This window comes from Diabrotica undecimpunctata, chromosome 3 (genome assembly GCF_040954645.1).
Source record: "Diabrotica undecimpunctata isolate CICGRU chromosome 3, icDiaUnde3, whole genome shotgun sequence".
Taxonomy (NCBI): Eukaryota; Metazoa; Arthropoda; class Insecta; order Coleoptera; family Chrysomelidae; genus Diabrotica; species Diabrotica undecimpunctata.
In genome coordinates, this window is record NC_092805.1 from 155921706 (window position 1) to 155944442 (window position 22737).

General features: G+C 34.0%; 1 protein-coding gene across 3 annotated transcripts in view; it reads right to left on the reverse strand.

Annotated features, from left to right (window-relative positions):
- LOC140437637 (ATP-binding cassette sub-family C member 4-like) overlaps positions 1 to 22737 on the reverse strand; it is a 61041-nt gene that overhangs the window by 25121 nt on the left and 13183 nt on the right. For 2 of the 3 annotated variants that reach the window (XM_072527261.1, XM_072527260.1), the window contains exons 2-6: positions 11594 to 11716; positions 3070 to 3180; positions 2597 to 2927; positions 2115 to 2337; positions 406 to 701 (exon numbers count right to left, since the gene is read on the reverse strand). In XM_072527261.1, the coding sequence (XP_072383362.1) occupies positions 406 to 701; positions 2115 to 2337; positions 2597 to 2927; positions 3070 to 3180; positions 11594 to 11667 (1035 nt within the window). In that variant the 5' untranslated portion in view covers positions 11668 to 11716. Of the gene's footprint in view, positions 1 to 405; positions 702 to 2114; positions 2338 to 2596; positions 2928 to 3069; positions 3295 to 9327; positions 9458 to 11593; positions 11717 to 22737 lie in introns of those variants that run through there. The other variant, XM_072527262.1, reaches the window with a different exon arrangement.

A 22737-nucleotide genomic window follows, 5' to 3' on the forward strand; every position in this document is an offset into this window, starting at 1 on the left:
GTTTATGACTTCAGACATTCTAGCATTAATGAAAGAGAGGAGAAAAGCCAAAGGGAGAAATCAAAGGGAGAGTTAGATACATGGCTTGATTTTTTGATCATTTGTCTAATATTCAAAATATTGCATTTTCAATCATTTATTTATACTTATGTTTCTGGGCTCTAAGCTTGACTAATCTTAAACTGAAGGTGTTTCAACGCATATATTATCGAATAGAATTGGTTTAAACCAGATAATTCTTTTTATCGGTTAATCGATTGTTAAAACAGTTTTTGAGGTTCAACTGCAGGCATAAAATGATATTGAGAACAAAATATTTAAAGTTAGTATCTAAGAATTACAAAAATAATTGGATAATAATTTTGATAATAGATATAAACAAAAAACATTCAAAATTGTACTTACTCTAGCTGCCGTGACTGCTTTGTTAGTAAATACCATGGTAGCCAAAGTTGCAAACAAAGCGAATCTATTGTTGAATAAGTTAAAGGCCATAAATACACCCCTTATATACGCGGTTCTTCTAATAACATTAATTTCAGCTTTTCGAGCAAGACTGATTAATTTCGTAAACGGTATTTCCCATGCGTACATCTTAATCACCTGAATACCTCCGATGACCTCGTTCATCAGTCTTATCCTTTCATCTGTTTTACCAGCGATCATTCTTCTATATTTTGCTGATAATTTTCCAATATACGCTAAAAGAAAAAAATAAATATAAATATAAATAAATAAACGTTCCATACACTTTTTATTGACATTAAACATTTGTGGATTACGTTCATATCCAGTTTCATATGCTTAACCCAAAGGAACCAGAAAATAATAAAAAGATTGCACATTAGGGGAAGCTTACGTACTGTTGTTAATGTGATGGCTTCATTAGAAAAATTGGCTACTCTAGTAGCCAAAGATCCGCTTATATCGCTGAATGTGATTGATATTGGTAATTGGAAAAATCTTTAAATGTGGACAAGAACGAAATAGAACAGTTTTTCGGTGTATGTTTGTTCATGTCAATATATGGTTTACCCTCAACTAAAATGTACTTAAAAGCATCGAATTTCAGTTGTTGCAGAAAATATGAGTCGAAATCGCTGAGAACAAATAAAAAACAATATCCACTTCAATGACAATAGTCAGATAATTCCCGGAGATAAGTTATACAAAATTACAATGTTGCCTGTAGTTTCGGCAAAATTGTAAAAAATGTGTAACAGTTTTTTTTTTCAACACCCTTTGTCTTGAAAACGGAAAGCCGTTACAAAAAATTTTTACTAAGCAAATCTTTACCTTTGTGGTATCTTGTGTTTCCTTTTATATAAGTGAAATATAAGTTACGAATATAAAAGATATATAGCAAACTACACAAATTTCAAATGATATGTGGCACTATACAAAGAACACTATAAAAGAAGATACCAATATAAGCAAAAAAAATGTGTTCCACTCAAAGTGGGACACAAAGTGGAACAAAAGGTTTCACTCTGAGAGGTCACATGACACAAATGAAACAATTAGGGCCGAATTAAACGTATCAACGAACGATAGAATAAATAAAATTCTTTAAAGGGAAGAGAACATGTTAAAAGAATCAACAAAAAAAGATTAGTCAAATAAGTAGTTAACTACAGACCACTAAAGAAGATGATTGGAAAGGAGACAGAACAGGTTGCAAGCCTAAGAAAAAGAAGAACTAAATGGATCAAGACTTTCGGTAAAAGAGAATATTTGCTAAAAAGATTTATAATATAATAACGGATTTATTACGGCTGTCGCCGCTTCTCCGCCCCCAATTTCCATCTTTTTCTGTCATATGCAGTTGCCTCTTCTAAGTCTCTTGCCGCCATTGCTTCATCAATATCGTTAAGCCAACTACTCCGTGGTCGTCCTCTCTTTCTTCTTTCAGGAGGGATCCATTCCAGTACTCTCCTAGGCCATCTGTACTCTGGCATTCTTTTAACATGTCCGAACCAGATTAATTGTTTTCTTTCTATGTCATCATTGATATTTCTCGCCATTTTCATTTCGTTTCTTATTTGTTCGTATATAATTCGTATATAATTCTTATAAAAAGATTTATTCTTGAAGAAAATATTTAAGATACTTACCTTGCATGGGCATAATTGTAACAATAGTAACAACACCAGCTGCTCCGGACCATCCAATGTCTTGAAAAATGATATACATAATTATTATTGCGGAAACTGGTCCAACCCACATTTGGTGCAGCAACATCGAAGCTGAATCGAATCTGCTGACATCGTTCGAAAGAAGATTGACAATCTTTCCCACTGAACTTTTACCGAGGGCAGTAGTGCTTAATTTGATGGCCTGAAAATTTAAAATATGTCAAAATCCATTGTAAGTAGAACACAGTTAACATTTATCATAATGGTTATAAGAAACTATGGGGTATAAGTAATTTGAAACTTGTTAAAAGCAGTAAATGAAAGAGCAAGGTTCAGATCTTCATATAATTGTAAAACAGACTGAAGACTGAAGTTAGCTTCAAGATATCATCTTAACCAACTTAAATAGTGTTCTTGTCCTATTTACGTAGGAAATTTTTTTTAGTAAAATGATTACTTACCTTTCTATAAATAAGAGCACAAACTGAAGTCCTTACTCGCATACCAGCATGCATAGAATTCATCATATACTGATTCTTTATAAACGACGTTAGAGTATTAAAAGTAACTATCATCCCAGCGTACCCTAGAGCTTGTTGTTTGGTGGTTGTGGAATCTGGGCTGTAATAGGTGAGCAACAATCCCAAAACGTAAGGTTGGCTTACTCGAATAACTACATCTCCTATCAATGTGAGGAATCCTAGTCGTAAATATTCGAACCAATATGTAATTGCTACTGCTCGGAGGAGACTGGGTTTGCCTTTCTGTTTAAGTTTTTGTTTTTCCCAATTTCTGAAAATATGGATATTTTTAATAACGAAAAAGTTATTTTTAATTATTTTATTTATCTGTAAATAAGGGTGGTTAAGCACCCACTCAAATTGAACCTAACCTAACCTATAAAGAGGTACATATTTGAAAAAATCATTTTTACCTTTCTAATTTATCTCCCAAAAGAGTGCTTCTGTCATTTTTCAACGGGTTATACAAATCTTCCACGTCAAAGTCTTTCTTCATGCCCTTCTTGAATATGGGATATGTGAACCTGTAAAATCAAAAATACGACGACTTCTTTAAAATCATAGCTTGTTTTTAGTTCTTATTTTATTGTATTACTACTACACTAGACAATAGTTATACATCGTCTTTGGAACTGCATCTAAAAAGAATTTACAGGCTATAGGAATATGTTTCATTTGATAATAGGTATGTAGTGTAAATAAAATAAAAAAACGTGTATTGTTTTTTTTTTAGTATCAATAAAATAGCTACAGAACTCGTTGTAAATACTTAAAATCATTTAAAAGAACGCCGAAAGGGCCGAAGAAGAACATTATTTCCCCAAAATCTCCAAGAGTTGTATCAAGAGTCATCCGCTAATCTGTTTCGAGTTGCCGTGAACAAAGTTAATATTGTCAATATGACTGTCAATTTTTAATAATGGGACAGGATACTGAAACAAGATAAAAGCCCAACAGCGCCAACAAAGCTTAACAATATAAGGGGAACAAATTAAAATAGTTCAAAAATATAAATATATGGAAACAATAGATAATGAAAATAATGTGTACAAAGAAGAAATTAAAGCAAAAATAGGACGTAGGCAAGAAATTCTTACAGCAAACCGAAAAAAGTATTCTTTAACGAGGAAATTACAATTCATTTAAAGATAGAAGGTCTGAGATGCTCCGGAGATGTTTTCCGTAATATTTTAAGAGTTGGAGGCATGGACATTAAAAAAAGACGTTTCGGATAGATTGGAAGCCTTCGAATCATGGATATATAGAAGAATCTTTTCTTTTTCCATAACAAATATTCATTATGAAATATTTTTAAACGTTATCTGTAGCTGCTAAAAATAACATTAAATAGTTTAGTGCCTGAAATGTTGTCTTTCTTTGTGTGAAAAAGAACTTAACAACAAAATAAATATACAAAAACTACCATGACATGACCACTTAAAGAAAGAGTTAAGAGGGAGTCAAAAGTTATCATACAGGGAAATAGAAAACACCTTTTAGAGCAGCAGATGAAGCAGAACGAGGTGTGTAACCAAAAATTAATATTCATTATAATATTTTGGAAAATTTCGACACAAATCAATTCATATTTTAAATATATTATAAACAGGAAAAAGACAGTTAAGATTTGGTTTCGAAAAATTAGTTTACGGATATATTATAAACAATGTACATTCAATGTTCGTAGCTAGTTTAAAGTTTTCTTTCAAAATTAAAAATATCCAAAATAACAATATAAATATGCTGTTTTATTTACACTCTCAAATATTATTCCACCCAATATATTTTTAAATAGTCAAAACGAAAGTATTATAAAAATATTGTTTCATAATATTATATTTTAATCCTACTAATTATTATAAACCAAGATATAATCAGTTTTTCATCGCTTTTTAAAACCAATTCTTCCTGGGTTAACTTTTTTATTACTATTTAAAAAACCAGCTTCTTCTTTACGCGCTGTCTGCACTAATGGTGGTTAGCAAATAGCAGCACTACAACAAACTAGTCTATATTCTCGGATGTTAAGATTCTAAGATGATTAATTTCTCAAAGTTAAGTCCTACCCTGTTCCTGATCTTACGCAACCAAGACAATCTACTTCTGTAATGTCACGCGATCGTCTTGTCCGTATCTAGTGTATAAGAAGCATATGTTTGTGGAATCACTTGTCACTTTTAAGTCTTTAAAAAGTGAGTACTTTTTCATAATTTCAGTTCTATACCACAGAATATGCAGCTTAAATCTCCCTAAAACAACCTCATTGTATACAAGTATCCCTTGACTGGCACTTTTCCAATAAGAAATATAAGAAAGAATGGTTTGAGCTAATTTTTGTCTCTATTCCATAGTACTTCAGCCCTATTAGCACATGCCCGTCCAATATCTATTTTGCCTTGTGCTTGAACGTATACATTGTCGTACAGACATCATCCTCCATATTGCCTGGAGTTCCAGGATGATTTCCAGTCGCTGCTCTTGAGGATGAACGAAGGTTCTTCGGTTCCATCCTCTGGTTAATCGAGAAGTAATATGTTTTCGATTTACACCGACGAGAGGTTCACCGGTGGCTGTGTTTTCAATAAGGTGCTACTGGCAATGTAGAGTACTTTATCATTTCGAAATTTCTTACATTTAATTATATTTATATATTACATGAAAGGTTTATTAGTAGTCTATGCACAAAAGCCACTTCGATTGTTAACAGAGATGTAGGTTTCTCAGGCCTAGATGTGTAATCGAGATTACTCTTCTCGATGCGTAGGAATACCGGCAGAGTGTCGACTCTTTGACTGGTCACCGATTGAGGAAAATCCTTCCGGACTTTGACTTATTCCGGCAATCATGTTGATTGCCGGCAGAAAGCGAAGAGCTCATTTCGGACCGTTACCTCTCGTGAAATAATTCTAAGACCTTTCGGACCTTAACTTATTTCGAACGAATGGTTTAGTAGCAAAATGCTACTTCAGCTCGTTCACCGATTGAGGAGTAGTTTTAAGTCCGCTCGAGCTTTTATTTCCTCCTAACCGTTGGTGATCTATCGGAACACTATGTCAGTTCGACAAGATCTGAAATAGTTTTATGTCGATCTAACTTTTATCTATTTCAAACCAATACCTTTCTGACTAGTGAAGTGTTCTCCTCGAGCTGTTTGGTAGTCTTTGTGAGATAATTTTAAGTCCGATTCCAGACTTTTCTTTATCTCGAACAAAGGATAGTTGAACAGCTAAAAATGCCGGTTTCCTACACTTCTGATTGTGGTGATAATATCAAAGCCGTGAGACCTTGTTTTATCCCGACAATTAAAAGAGATATGGAACTATTCTTAGTGACGAAGTCTCGTAGTTCGATGAAGTTTAGTGTAGGTGAGAAATAAAACGCAGAGTTTCGTGAACGGGCTACTCAGCCAAAATAGGTCTTGCTGGTGTCAAGATTAAGAACTACCTTTACTCTCCAATCGGAAGGTACCCTGCTTTTATGCATTTCCTAGTTGCATGTGCGCAGCGATCTTCCGTCAAAGGGCCAATACAATTGTAGATAATAAAACTCGTTGTAATTGCCCGGCTAGAGTGACAATCTTCACTGTGATTGGTCCACACTGACGACAATATTTTTCCTGTAGTAGTCACGTTCAGTCCGCATCGAGGTCCTCATTAAATTGCGGACAGTGCCTATGTGGCATTCCTTATGCCAGCTCTGGACCAAGGTATTTTGTAAGTTATCCTCTTTAAGCAATTTTTGAGTCCAAGAGCATTTGCATAACATTTTGTCAGCTTTAGTGTCAGCTGTAAGTGGAGATGGTCCCAGTATCATATTGTTTTTATAAGTAAATAAGTGTTATGTTTTCTTTGTCTCTGTATTGATATTTTTAACAATGATTTTTATCGCAAATTATTCACAAATGTCTCACAATGAGTGCGCTATAAGCACAATATCAGTATATGACGTAAGTATTTCCTTCTAGTGTTTAGTAGACGCTAAAAGCATAAATTAAATAAGATTAAGTGATAAGATGCACGCATATTTCGTGTTATTAATGTAATGTCACTTTAACTAAATTAAGTCTAAATATCTAGTTATAATGACTCGTAACTTGTCAAATACGTTTTACAACTTTTAAAATCGTTTCTATTATTATTTTAATCTTTCTGTAAGAAATTTATCCAAGTGTTGCTACGCCACTGGTAGCAAACAATTTCTAATTTCATAAGATCTACCGAGCTAAGTTTCTCCGAGCAAATTCCAAAGAATTCGCTGGTATAAAGCATTTAAAAGCTGTTTTTAACCATTGAAAACTGGTACCTAGAAAATTCCCGGTTAGCAATCATTCAAAAGCAGGTTTCAGCTACCTAATAAAAATTTCGAAGAAATTTCTCCTAACCTCTGATAGGTCAGGTAGTGATAATTTGAAAGTAGTCACGTAGTCAGTGTCAAATAGTATCCTAACTTATCTGGTCTCGTCTTGTTTAAAGTTTTTAACTCTCGCATATTAGTCAGTGTCAGTTTAGTATTCGATCAAAGGGGTCGACGCATTTCTAGTTTAAGAGTTTTCCACTTTCATAATTATTGTTATATAGCTTATAGTTTAAAAGCTACATGTTTCACAAACGCTCATTATTAATAAAGTATATTAATACTGAAGGAAACATCCTTGGTTCATGTGACAATTTTATTAGTAACATATTTAAACTGTAACAGTGCTTTCGTGTGGTGTGGTGTAAACTGGACAGTAATCGGCGGTTTAGATGTAAAAAATTTGCGCTAAAACATTGGCTAGATCCTAACTTAGTTGTAGTAACAAAGTTAATCATTAAATTACGTATTGTTTAATGCTTGTGTTCTTATTTCTCACTTTAGTGGGTGGTCCTTCAACTTAGAATTAATTACATTACTTAGTACGTTCTAAATGGTGGTAAGATCGCCATCCTAATTATTTGTGGAACAAATTCCGTTTATTTCTACCATAATCCAAGAAACTGCATCAGCTGCTAAGAGGTATTATCGGAAGGCCATTATATACCAAGTAAATTATTAATTCGGTATTATATAGATAGATATATTACAATAAATAAACTCAAATAATTTCGTGTCCTTCAGAAGCTGAACTGTGTAAATTCGTAGTAAACGCACTTTAAATATTATTACTGATTTTAGTATTTATTTGACTCACTCACAGACGCTGACGTTTGACTGTGTTGAACAGAACTGTTTAAATATAGAGGTGATAGTTCTCTGTTTAGCAAATTTTGATGGGTTAACGTTGTGCGTCAATCCTTAGACAATTGATGATGGAAAGTATGTAGACTTGGATTAAATAATCCTTCGTCGAAACAATTTTTAAGTCGAAATGGTAATAATAATGCTTGATGACTTTAAGGGCACTTTATATTACGTTGCACTGTTACAAAAGACATTTATTTACAAAGGTATTTAAGTAAAACTAAAACCTTTTATTTTTCTGCTATGTGCGAACGAAAATATATGTAGAGCGCTTGTATTTTTACACAAATTTTGAGAGGTCGAGATGTACCTACTGTAAGGTATGGGGACCGAGAACGGAGCCTTGAGCCGTTGGGATAACTATCCCATGCGAGAACCGAGAGAGAAGTCTTTGAATGCCGCTTCAATCCAACAGTTTATAGGAAAGAACGACCCGCCAAATTCAACTGTTTTTAACGAATTTTAACGTTGCAACGGTGGGTTATAGTAAGCCACTTTTTTTTATACATTTACGAAGAAAATGCATAATAATAAAACAATAAAACTAAAAGATTTATTGCCCTTTCACGAGTTCCGAGAACAAATAAGCATTATTGACCCAGTTCTAGGTAGACAAAAAACTTTTTTTTAATGAATTAGCGAAGCGGTTGGTACTAGGAAAAAACATTTATGACCAATTGTGGTCGTAAAAATGATAACTTTTTATATTGAGAAGAGGAGAATTGGCGGTAACATACTATCGAAGCGTGTTTAGATACCAAAAGAAATAACCTGTTTTCGTAGGCGTCTCAACGGGAAACTGGCGAAACAAACAACTCGTTTTATCTGAGCTGAGATATATCGAAAATAAATAGAATATATTTTCGTGTTTTATTAATAATTGTAACAAAAATAATGAGAGATTATTGTTGATATGTTGTTGACTTTTACACTCTTCTTCTTTTTAAAGTGCCTTATCCGTTTCAGATTTTAGCCACCATCAAGGCAATGCGAACTTTATTTGTAGCGCTGGAGAAAACCTCGATTGATGTTACTAAAAACCACTTACGCAGGTTTGCAAGTCAAGTAATTCTCTTTCTTTCTGGACCTCTCTTGCCCTCATTCTTTTTTTCCTGTACAGGAAATTCTGTAGCATCTTGCCAGCCAATGTGATGTTTTTACTCCTAATATACAGTGCTATAAGTTAAAGTTAATAAATGAAATTAGTTTATTTCTTTAATTATTAAATGCTGGATTCAAATGATCTGCTTATTTTGAAAATAATATTTTAACAATCAGTTCAATTCAGAACAAAAGTTCGAAGGTAATAAAAAGTGTATTTTACAATGTATGTGACTTTTTCATAGCATATATCGAAAAAAAAGTTTAGGACTGTACATTCGTTAAACTTTTAAACAACTTTGACTATTTAAAACTTTTTGGGGGAAATAACGCTTTTTCACAAAAATTACCTATATATTAATAACATATCCATCCAGGCAGCTACAAATTTCCATATTTAATATTGGTATCGATTTGTTGCACTTAATCGTTCTCTCTACGAGCTATAACACTTAAATCTAAAGGCTAACTTAGTCAAACCTAAAAGAATATATGGAAAAAGTATTTAAAAATCAATTCAGCTATCACCAATTCCTCTTGCAAGTTCTGTAATTATTAAATATTTAATTTGCGAGTATTTACAATCAAACCAAGATCTGAAGCTTTTTATCCGTAGAAATAATCATTAACGAACTTGACCAATCATAGTTGATTGCTTGATTATTAAATAAATCTGGGTAGAAATTAAAGCAAACACTAAACAACTAAATTGTGTACTATAATAAATAGAAAACTTTTTGGTATTATCGAACCCAAATTTACTCGCAAAGTCAAGAAGAATACTATCAATTTAAAAAAAGCGTGGAACAACGATAGCAGAGGTGTTACCAACTAAGGGCAAATTTTGGCCACAAGCAACACAAATGACGAAGAACAGAAAAGAATGGAAAAAATTCATCAAAAACTAGACGCATATTTTATGATTCTAGCTGCATATTTGGCCTTTCGTCATATATTTATTTTTCTTTTTTCTTAACTTTGAGTTTTAATCTATACTCATTACAGGTTTTTTTTTATTTTGTTCATTAGAGTTTGAATGTCTTCTCCGCAATTGGCCAGCACTAAGGTATCGTCGGCATATCTAATATTGTTTACCGTTACACCATGAACAATAATACTTTATGTTGTCTCCATTAGGGCTGCCTTTATTATTTTTTCTGAATAAAAGTTAACGAGTATAGTATACAGTATATATAGTAGATATATATAAAGCCGATAGTATACAGCCTTGACTCACTTCTCTTTTTATATTTATTTGATTCAACAGTTTTTGTTTAATTTTTAATCCCTACAGTAGTCTTATTTTAGTGTTGAGAATCTTTCAAGGTTTTGAACATTTCTTTTATTTACAAAGTTGTAGGCTACCTTATAGTCTATAAATATGTGGTGAGTATATATGCCACATTCCAGCGTCTTTTCTAAAATTTGTCTTAGTGTACCAATCTGATGAATTATCGATTTACCACCTCTGAAACCAGCCTAGTTCTTTTCTTTCATTACTCTATTACTTTAAAATAAAAACTTTGATTGCCTTGGTTATGAAAGTTTTTGAATATTCACTTTTTTATAGTTTTATCCATTCTACAACACTAGAAAATATTAACGCCATGGTGTCAGTTAAACTTCACTTCATTGAATCAAAATGGATTCTATGTCTTCATTAACTACCTAACATTACAAGAACCAAATATACGAAAGTATAACAGCTTTAATAATACCTTAGCTCTAGAGATTATCCCAGCAGTCGAACCTTGTTTATTACATAAGTATTTGCATTCATATTTACTTGATTGATTCTATCAATTTCCTTCAATCCATTTGAAGATCAAGTCAACTACATGTTAGTCATGTCATCCCCTACAAGTTTCCTAGGAAAATCCAGATAACCATGTTGTTCTTAACTGGTTCATGACGTTCACAGCACAATCACGTAACTATGTCTTATCTCATATTGTTGATACAATTTCTGATTCAAAACGGGACAGTTTATAAAAACTGGATAAATCTAAAATAAGTATGAATTACTGCTTAACAATATAAAAAGAAGTAATTTAATTCTTAGATTTTCTAATAAAATCAAATTATTTTAAGATTTTGCAAAACTTGTTTCTGTCAATATCAGCACTTAACATTCAACAGGAGTTTTTTTGCATTAGAGTGATAGTTAATGACAGTTGCTTAATAATTTTGACACACTGTGTAAACTGTGTTATCTAGGTCTAAGTTCGTTAATGAATTATTTCTACGGATTGTAGCAAGAGGTGATGGGTAATGTATATGTTGCGACATTAACCATACTCATCTTGCAATTAATAAACTCTTCCGATATTATGATCAACAAGAACTTGCTGGAGGTATTTACCAATAACTGCAAAATATATGGTGTAGTGAATGACGTAGTAGTTGCAATATTGATTGTCTATAGTAGACACTAGCACTCATTATGTCAATATTTTCTTCAATTGTGTTCTAACATCGAATAAACATTGTCTGTATTTAATATAGTTCATCTACAACCTTCATTTTTTATCCATTTGTTATTTTAACATCCATTATTGGAATGACACCTGAATAAAAATGATAAAATTGATTAGAAGATATCAGAATTATACTCACCCAAAAAATAGTATCGAGAATATATTGGAACTGTCCCTTGGATTGGGATTGTAGGTTTCCTTTGTGGAATCCATTGTCTTTGTTCATTAAAAATTTGGAACCTCCGGATTTATCAGTATTGACCTGAAAGCATAAAAATGAATCAAATTTGTATACTATTATTATATAGTGTGGAAACCACTTCGGAATAAAAAATTTCTTGTCCTTATGTTTAAAAAATGATAAAAAACAGAATCACTTGGAGAGAGGAAAGTAACGAACACTAACATATCAAAAACGAAAACACTATGGTTTACAGAGTAAATGAAGACAAAATGTGAAGAAAAGAAGACAGTCTTTTTACAATACAGAACACAACAAACACAACAGGCATACAACCACTATAAACGAATCAAAAATAAACACTGGCAGAGTTTCTCAAAAGAGATGGAACACGATTTCTACGGACCACAAAAAGAAATATGGAGAATGATCAGAGGATAAAGAAAAGAGGTGAACGAACTAATAAAAACGAAACACATTTAGAAGGAAACTTGGGACGAATACGATAATGAACCACCAACACCAGAAGTGACCACAAACGAAGAAATAAATATTGAGGAGGATGAGGTAAAGAAAGCATTAAGGAAATTAAAAAATAGAAAATCACCAGGAGAGGACAGAATACCGAACGAACTCCTAAAGTACGGAGGACCAGATCTGGCCAAACAACTACTAAAACTAATCCAAAAAACAATAGAACAAAACAGAATTCCTCAAAAATGGAGATCAAGCATCCTAATACCTCTCTTCAAAAAGGGAGACAAATCGGACCAGGAAAATTACAGAGGAATTAATTTATTAAACACAACACTAAAGTTAACAACCAAAGTGATAACAAATAAATTGAATAAAATTATAACACTAGCAGAAGAACAACAAGGTTTAGGTCGTGAAGATCATGCACCGACGCTATATTTATAATGAGGCAATTGCAAGAGAAATCATTAGAATACAACAAACCAGCATATCTATGTAAGACGGTATCCACTTACTGTATGCAAGAGAGATACCTCTAGGAATAATCAAAACGATCGAAAAAATCTACCAAAACAACACAAAATAAGTAAAAGTAGAAGAAGAACTAACCGATCCTATTAAAGCTGGCAATGGGATAAGACAGGGAGATTCCCTGAGTCCACTATTGTTCAACCTGATTATGGACGAAATAATAAAAAAAGTAAAAACTAAAAAAGGATACCAAATGGAAGGAAAACAACTTAAAATAATCTGCTATGCAGACGACGCAATACTACTCTCTCAAAGTGAAGATGATTTACAACGTATGCTGCACCAATTTAATATAACCGCCAGAAAATTTAACATGTTAATTTCCCCAAAAAAGACAAAATGCATGGTTACAACAGCAAATTTACTAAGATGTAAATTGGAGCTGGAAGGTCAGAAAATAGAACAAGTGATGAGTTTAAATATCTAGGCATCACATTATCTAGCTACGCAAAGCTCAAAACCGAAGGCAGAATTTATAAAACAGTCATCAGACCAATATTGACATATGCGGCAGAAACAAGACCTGACACAGAGAGGACAAAAAGGATGTTAGAAACAGTAGAGATGAAAACACTTAGAAAAATAGATGGTAAGGCACTATGGGACAGAGCTAGAAGTGCAGATATACGACGTAGATGCAAGGCAAAGAACATCAAGAACTGGGTAAGAAATAGAAGAGTAGAATGAAACGTGGAGAACATCAAGAACTGGGAAGGAAATAGAAGAGTAGAATGGAACAATCATATAAGCCGAATGACAACAAATAGAGTAGTAAAGACGGCAATAGACGGTTCCCCAATAGGAAAACCACGAAAACGATGGAACGACAACTTACTGGAGGCACATTGAAAAACAGACAGAGTCATGTCTATATAAAAAGAAGAAGAAGAAGAAGAGCCTTTTATACAAAATCAAAAATTCCCTTCCCAACAATTACTTCCAAATCCTAAAGTCGTCCATACAAGACCGCTATTACTTGTAAAAGATGAGTATACCAGACTTTACCCAATTAGGGCAGAGAACATAAAATACTTGGGAATGTATTTGAATTGTAAACTCACATGGACAAGACACATCTTTACCAAGCGAAAACAGCTGGGCCTTAAACTTAGCAAACTATATTGGTTAATAGGCCAAAAGTTAAAAACTATCAATCGACAACAAAATTTTAACATAAAGTTATTCTAAAACCCATTTGGACCTATGGAATGCAGCTACGGAGAAAGTATTGACATTCTTGCAAGATTCCAACCGAAACTCCTTCAAATGATAACTAATACCCCATGGTACGTCCCGAACAAGACTATCGCATGAAACTGTCAATAATCTAGCCCAAAAATTATATGACATAACCAATCGGACCAATACTCAAACGAAAGACTCAAATATAATCTAAAAGCAGAAGTGTGATAAAGGTATTTACTTTTTAGAAAGCATATAATTATTAGAAGACAAACACATTTGCAAATAGATACTCACTTGTTACTTTCAAACACATAACAAATACTTGGCACTGAATCTTTCTAATTGATGAACACAGAAAATTAAAGCTCATTAAAGTAGTGCTTATACAAATTATCATTATAGAGATTGTTCACATACATGCGTTTATTTTTGGATTAAATTGGAATTCATTAAATGTAGTCTGCATATGTGTTTAATCGATTCACCACAGCCTCATTAATTTGCTTGTAGACAAACCATTGGACCAATTTATTCACTTAAATTTTATTCAGAAAAAGACGTCTGTAATATGGTAATAAAATTTTTGTATTGTTTACTGCTGTTTAAATTTGCTAAAGAATCTATTGTGTAATATTTAATTAGTTGCGACTTTTGCAATATTTCGCAACAATTAACGCAATAATGTAATGTCATTCAACAATGTACCTAAGTCTCTATCTGTGCTTGCCAGTTTTAAATATTAGTCCGGTATTAAAACACCCCAATTGCAATAACAAGTATTCTTTTAAATAGGTTTTCGTGATTGTCTTAAGATAATAACTAATACCCACCTTTATATTTTGTTTTAAACTAAAGGTAATACTAATATTACTTAAGCATATGAACCATAGTTTTGAAAGGCAACTTTATGTACCTTCGTTAAAGCCAGGACTGAGATTGCGCAGGGCTCAGAAGAAAAATGAGTGTGTGAAAGCAACTCTCTAGCACAAGTCCTCACAGACACTTCATCTAAGGACTAGCAACCCCAGTGGAGTCTTACGTAGCCGTGTAATCAATTTCTCCTACACTATCTTTTCTCCTTCGTAAGGATGTAGTGGCGTCATGCAATTTGTTTGACTATTTCTGTCCAATTATCTCTCTCCTATGCGTGTTGTTTTGCTTCAAAGAATGAATAACCAGTCATGTCCTTTATTTGGTCCGAGAATCGTACTAGAGATCTTTCTCTGGATCTTTTAGCCGCTACGTTACCTTTAACTATCATTCGCTTCATGCCTTCTCTTCTTCTAGTTATATGTCCAAAATATCTCAGTATATTTTGGTTGACAGTTGTGATGAGTCTAGTTTTTATGTTAAGTTCTACTAGAATTGAGTTATTTGTGCGATGGGCGGTTCATGGTATGCGCAACTTTCTAAGGTAGACAGACATTTCAAATTCAAAACCTTTGAATCGGTTTTTTTTATTGTCCAAGTTTCTGAAGCATAGATGGCGATAGGAAATATCAATGCTCGAACAAGGCGTAATTTTGTGTTTTTTGTCTTTTATTTGTGATTGTTTTACTGTTTAATTTAATGCGAAATTCTGCTTATAACATTTTGTGGTCGGAACCACAGTCTGCAGCTGGTTTTCTCTTCACGTTGATTATTGAACTCCTCCATCGTTTAGTGACAAGAATATAATCTATTTGATTCTTGTATCGTCCACCAGGCGAAGACCATGTTGATAATCTCAATTCCTATTGTAACTTTATATTATAATTTATAATTTTAAAAAATGTAACTCAAAGTTAATCTAACCAAATTTTAAAATATTTTTTCTCATTTATTTAGTAGCTTCAACCATGTACATCCATATAGCACGGATGATGGAATAGTAATTCCGAGAACGTTCTGTGATGTTGCCCGATAGGGTTTATAGAGTTATGACGGTGATTTTAATAATAATTTCATTTTCCAAACACTTACACCCAATTTCCCGGCACTGAATCGGCAAATTCTTCATTTTCGTTTTATGTTAACCCTCGAACCCATTGTACCAGCTACCTTAATCTCATAATAAGGGAAGATACAACCAAAGATAGCGAGTAAAGACACATTTTTAGACCGAAGATTCAGACCGAATTTATAATGAGATGCTGTGCTATCAAGCTCAAGAGAACAGAATCTAATTAATAATTTCTATAAGCAAAATTAAATTAAATTTAATAAAAACAGGTACGTTTGGATACAAAACATAAACGACCATCACACTTTATGCAACATATAATAATATGTGTTTGATTGTTTGAACAGTGGCGGCATTGCCCCTTTTTGAAAATTTGGGAAAATGACCGTCTTCATCAAATCTTACATCGTTCGCGGATTTATTATTTTTCATTTGGTGGATTGTTGCTCCCATCTTCTCCAGACAAAAGGCTGTAGGTACCTAGATTATCCTTCACTTGGTCGATATTTAGTGGGGCTCTATACTTGTTCATCATTGATCTTGTCCTACCGTTGGTTAGGAGATTTTGTGTTATCTGATTGGGTGTGATTTTTGTCAGATCTTTATTAAAATTCCAAAACACCTTCCAGCGCGTCTTCTATTTTGTTTCATGTCCGGACTGGTCACCAGCTTGCACCACCTATCCGTTCTGTTGGCGAATATCATATGTAAACGTCCGTCCCAGCCTCTATTGTTGCTTACCAACAGGGCCATCCTCATATAGCTTCTCAAGTCTTTTAAGTAGTGGTTAAAACTCTTCACTGTATCTTCTTCACAATTTCCACATGTTTTTTATTTCTTCCAAAATATAGATATCTTTCTAGTATATCTAGTATATCTAGATTGTAGATATACAATCGTCATATGTGTTTTACGATGTGTACAAACTTATCATATGACCCATAGACGGTTCCAGGTGGAAAATTTCTTGATGCAAGCCTGCAGAAAAATTTTACAATAATTTTGCTTTTTTAAGTATAATGTGCATAATTGCAGGCTTCGTCGGAAATTGAAGATATAAATTAATCTGAGATTATTTTAGACTCAGTGCTAAGATTAGATAACAAAATCCTGGAAAGGGTGGAACACTTTAGATATCTGGGTAGCTGGATTGACTGCAGGGTTGAAAGTGACGAGGAAATTTGGACCAGAATAGAACTCGCACGGAAAAACTTTATTAACTGGCGTTCTGTATTATGCAGTAGAAGTCTGTCGTTGACCACACGTCTAAGAGTATTGAAGTGCTACGTCTGGTCCACTTTGTTCTATGGATGTGAAACCTGGACAACAAAAATAAAAAATCTCAACAAATTAGAAGCGTTTGAGTTATGGTGTTACCGTCGCATGTTCAGAATCCCGTGGACAGCACACATATCTAACGAACGCGTGCTAGAGACCGTGCACAAAGAGCGAGAATTGATCAACATCATCAAAATGAGAAAGGTCCAATACTTCGGTCATATAATTAGAGGACCTAAATATCGCTTACTCCGGTTAATCATTCAGGGCAAAATCGAAGGAAAACGTTGGGTCGGAAGAAAACAACTGTCCTGGCTGCGTAACATTAGGCAATGGACAGGTCGAACGGTCGAGGAACTGCTTCATCTAGCTGCCGACCGAGAATCATTTCATCAGCTTGTCAATATGACGATAGCCAACGCTTGAATACAAGCACGGCACACAAAGAAGAAGAAGAAGAGATTATTTTCCTTCTACTTATCCAAAAATTACTAAGATTTTGCCAGAAATAAAAATTTATCTTGGATTAAAGTTTATTAATAGTTTCAAAATGGTTCTTTTATCTGCAGCTGAATGTAGTTCTTGTACCAAATGTTTCACAAACATCTTTTTCGTTATTTTTCAATTTTTCTTAATTGATATTCACGTCATTTTTCTCTATTATTGTATTTGTTTCATTTTTTCTATATATACTTGACCATTTTATTAGAAAAATTTTACCAATAATTTTATAAGAAAATCCTATTTTAACTTAAAGTAAAATTAAGAATAATATTTTAATATTTTTGCAGTTCTTCTTCTTCTTATGGTGCCTATCTGTTCCGGATGTTGGCGATCAGCATAGATATCCTAACTTTATTGCAGCTATTCAGAATAGTCCGGTTTTAGAAATATTGAACCACTTTCTTAGGTTTTAAAGCCAAGATATTCTTCTTCTCCCTGGTCCTCTCTTTCCAAATACTTTGCCCTAAAGAATAAGTTGTAATAAGCCATACCTGTGTTCATTTCTCATAACATGGTCAAGATAGTCTAATTTGCGCTCTTTGATTATGTTAGTGATCTCGTATTCTTTGTCCATTCTACGTAGGACCTCAATATTAGTTGAGGGATTGCGTGTTTATTTCCTCTCAGAATATGGACGAGGTATCCAATTTTTCGTACCTTGATCCAATTGAGTAGTTCTCTCTCAGTATTTGACTTTCTTAAGACTTCCTTGTTTCTCACTCTATCTGTCCATGGTATGCGGAATATTCTTCGCAACTTCCACATTTCGAAGGCCTCCAACTTATTAATGGAAGGTACTCCTAACGTCCATGATGCCGTTTAACAATATGGACCATACATAGCATTTAACTATCCTGTAGCGAAGATTGAAGGAAAGATTGCGGTTACATAGTAACGGTTTAAATTTGATAAAAGCTTGTCTTGCTTGTTCGGTACGGCATTTTATTTCTTGTTGAGGATCCCATTGGTCAATCATCATCATTCCCAAGTTTAAAATGTCTTTAAATGTTTTCACTTGATCGATTGGAGCATTATCTACTTGCAGTTGTATTCTTAAAAGTGCGTTTTTTCTTATTGCCATGCATTTAGTTTTTCCAGCATTTATTTTATTTAACAGCAACTGCATATCATGTTCGTTGTCTGTTATTATCGCGGTGTCGTCGGCGTAACGAATGTTATTTATCGGGAACCCGTTTACCTTTATTCCACACTCAGAGCCTTCCAGTGCCTCTGCAAAAATGTTCTCCACATAGAGATTGAAGAGCGTAGGAGACAAAATACATCCCTGTCGCATCCCTCTTACAATTTAAAATTCGTCTGTGTTGGTTGATTTGTTCAGTCTCACTCGTGCTTTTTGATTCCAATAGAGATTCTGGATAACTCTTATATCTTTCTCGTCAATGTTAACGTTGTGTAGCATTTTTATCATTGCGTCATGTTTTACGGTATCAAACGCTTTTTCATAATCGAGCAATGTTATGACTATATCCTTTCGTTGATCCATGCAGTTTTGTACAAGCGTATTCAAGCAGAAAGCTGCTTCACGTGTACCCAGTCCGCTCTTGAAACCAAATTGTGTCTCACCGCTTAGATCTTCCAGCTTTCTGAACATTCTTGTGTGAAGGATGCGAAGAAACACCTTAAGCAAATGGCTCATTAAACTTATCAGTCTGTGGTCTTTGCATTTTGTCGCTCTTTGTGATTTAGGGATCATTATAAAGGTTGTATATCTCCAAAACTATTTACTGCCGCACTTGAAGATATCTTTAAATCACTAAATTGGGAAACGAAGGGACTGTCGATAAACGGAAAGTATTTAAACCATCTAAGATATGCAGATGACGTAGTACTAATAGCCGACAACTGGAAAGAACTGAAGACGATGATCGATGAGCTTCATACGGAATCCATAAAAAAAGGACTGAAAATGAATCTGAGTAAAACTAAGCTAATGTCGAATAAAGATGATCAACCGACGATAACCATCCAAGGAACAAAAGTGGAACATGTAGAAGAATACATATATCTGGGTCAGAATATCAAGGCAAACAAAGAAAACCAAACTACCGAAATAAGCAGACGAGTAAGAATGGGATGGGCCGCATTTGGAAAACTCTCATACATACTGAAAGACAAAAAGATACCCCAAAACCTTCGAACCAAAGTGTTCGATTCTTGTATCCTTCCCGTTCTCACTTACGGAGCTCAAACCTGGACATTCACAAAAAAGAACATGGACAAGATTCGAAAAACTCAGCGAGCCATGGAACGACAGATGCTTGGTATCTCACTAATAGATCGGCAAACGAACGAAGCAATCCGGAACAAAACAAAAATAAAGGACGCCGCGAAACAAGCAGCTAAATTAAAATGGAAATGGGCTGGACACAACGAACGTCTCGAAGATGGAACAAAGAAGTCGGAAACTGGCGACCGTACGATGCGAAGAGACCAAGAGGAAGACCTCAAATGCGCTGGAGCGACGATATCAAAAGAGTCGCAGGACCAATGTGGAAACGCCTAGCACACAACAGGGATGAATGGCGAGAAATGGGAGAGGCCTTTATTCGACAATTCGGATAGAAAAAAGGGCTAAAAAAAAAAAAAAAAAAAAAAAAAAAAAATAAAGGTTGAATAAAGCCAATCCGTTAGAATGTGGCCGGTGTTATATATGGCATTGAAAATTATTAGCAGAATGTCGATACTATCATCTTCCAACAGTTTTATGGCTTCTGTAGTAATTCCATCCGGTCCAGGGGCCTTGCCTAGTTTTGCTGCTTTTATGGCGTACTCCACCTCGTCGCGAATAATGGGAGGGCCGGATAAATTTTCCGGGGGTAAGTTAGTGGTTGGCAGATTCGGTCTATTATCCGTAAAGAGGGACGAAGCATAGTTTGTCCAGATTTTAGCTAGTTCTTCCTGGGTATGAACGTAGTTTCCTTGATCATTCTTCAGGCCAGTCTCATGGTGTTTCTTGTATATACTCGAAATTTCTTTGACCTTTTAATGTAGTCCAAAGCTGTCTCCCTTTTCTTGTAGTGATTCCAATTCTTCACAACGTTCTTTCATGCAGATTTCCGTTGCGTTTTTAATTCTTGCCCATATCGTACGTTGGATTTCCTGGTATTCCTATTGATTCTGATGTATTTTGTACTGTCTGCGTTGTTCCATTAGATCACGTATCTCTTCCGTCATCCACTCGTTTTTGTGATTTCTTTTTATTTTACTTGCGACTACTTCGTCAGCCTCGACTATAGCTATTTTTTGTACTTTTTTTTGTACTAAGTGGTAAAATCGTAACTTCTGAAAAGAGACTTCATCTTTACGAACGCTGATCTTGGTTTCCCTAGCCGTTGTTTTATTTCAGTAGAGTGGTCCCATTAACTGTTTATGTTAGTGCCAAGATATGTGTAGCTGGTTACCCTGTCAATTGGCTGTTAGTTTACCAAAATATGTGTATTTAATATTTCGCGCTTACTAACTACCATGTACTTTGTTTTGTTCGTATTGAGATCCAGCCCATATTCTCGACTTATATCTGACTTTTTTCCAGTTATTAATGTAAAAATCTTACAGTTACAGAGTAAATAAATCATTTAGCTTGAAGTCGTTAATATAAAAACTGTTAAATTATTGCCCGTGCCTAAATTTCAAGGACTTTAAAATTGGTTCCTAAACAACGTTCCAATAATTAAACAATACTTAAAAAATCACAATTTCAAGGCTACGAAAATATAACATTAAATTGTACAAATTATTTAAATCATGCTAGTATTTTTAATTTAATAAAATAATCTGTCGAGGATGATAATAATTTGTAACAAGTTCAATGATTATATAAAACATATTAAAACCAGATTAAATTTTGAACGATTTAAAACGATTACCTGGTAGTTATCACAGCTGCTCATACAAACCGCATCAACATAACCCAGTCAAATAAAATTTTAATACGTGTAAAGCATTTTGCATTATGTTTCAAATTCAAATTAGCACCTCTTCCAAATCAAAGTTTAGGCGATTTTTTCATGAAAATATTAATCTAACTTTACGGGACCGTTGTTTAAACATTGATTAAACTTACCAAAATATGAATTTTTAGATCCGCTTTCTACTAATGAATTTTAATATAAACAAATAAAAATAATTTACAAAACACGAAAATATAATGAACTTGTGTAATTAATTATTGTAGTACAGTAATACCTCGACTTACGCTACCCCGACTTACGCTAATCCAGAGTTACGCGTTTTTCAAATCTAGTCGATTCAAGATAAAGATTGCAAATTTAGATTCAACCATGATAAACGTCATCGTATACGTCACTGTATTATCGTCGAGATGGAAACAATATTAAAATTATGGTGTGATAATTAAGTAAATGTGAAAAATTGTCCTATTGATTAGAACACAGTGTGCTAGCAAGCTAAGCTGATTTTTGAGAGATTGAAAGAGGATGCTGGGGAGATCACTTAACCTTCGGCTGATAACGTTATATTATGTCTCTCACACCGACTGATTCGAAGTTGCGCTGTTTAATCGCTGCTAATTTTTATTTCAATCTACACCTCACAGTACCTTTCGAACGTGCCTGTATCCATGTCTGTATCCTGTATATATTCAGTTGTAGGTTAGCAAGTGGACAGCGTGTATCGTTTAATAAGAATTTTGAATATTATACAGGATTCGATCCCGCAAACCGACGTTATAGTTGCCGTTACATTTTAAGGTAAGACTAATTTGTTTGATTTTTTGTTTGCGGTACTGATTTATATTATATTTTAGGGTATACGTTTATAATGAATTACGAGAGGGAACAAGAATGGCTGTTGCGGCTTCATGGGGAAGTTTTAAATGATTCAGAGGCAGAACCAGATGATGATGATGTGAGTTTGATAGACGACCATATTATAGAAACTATTGAGGATATAGACTCGGAAGAGGAGTTTGAAAATCAACAAAACTTACCTATTCTTGAAGAAACCCCTTGTACCTTAAGAATACCCTGCCTTATCGGTAAATATGGAACTACCAGGTGGCTAAAATATCCTGGATCAGCACGGAATGTTCGAACACGCGCTGAAAATATTTTCACACATTTACCTGGACCTAAGGGAGATATAAGGCATAAAAATAAAGCTTCAGAAATATGGGAATGCTTCTTTTCTCCAAACATATTGGAAA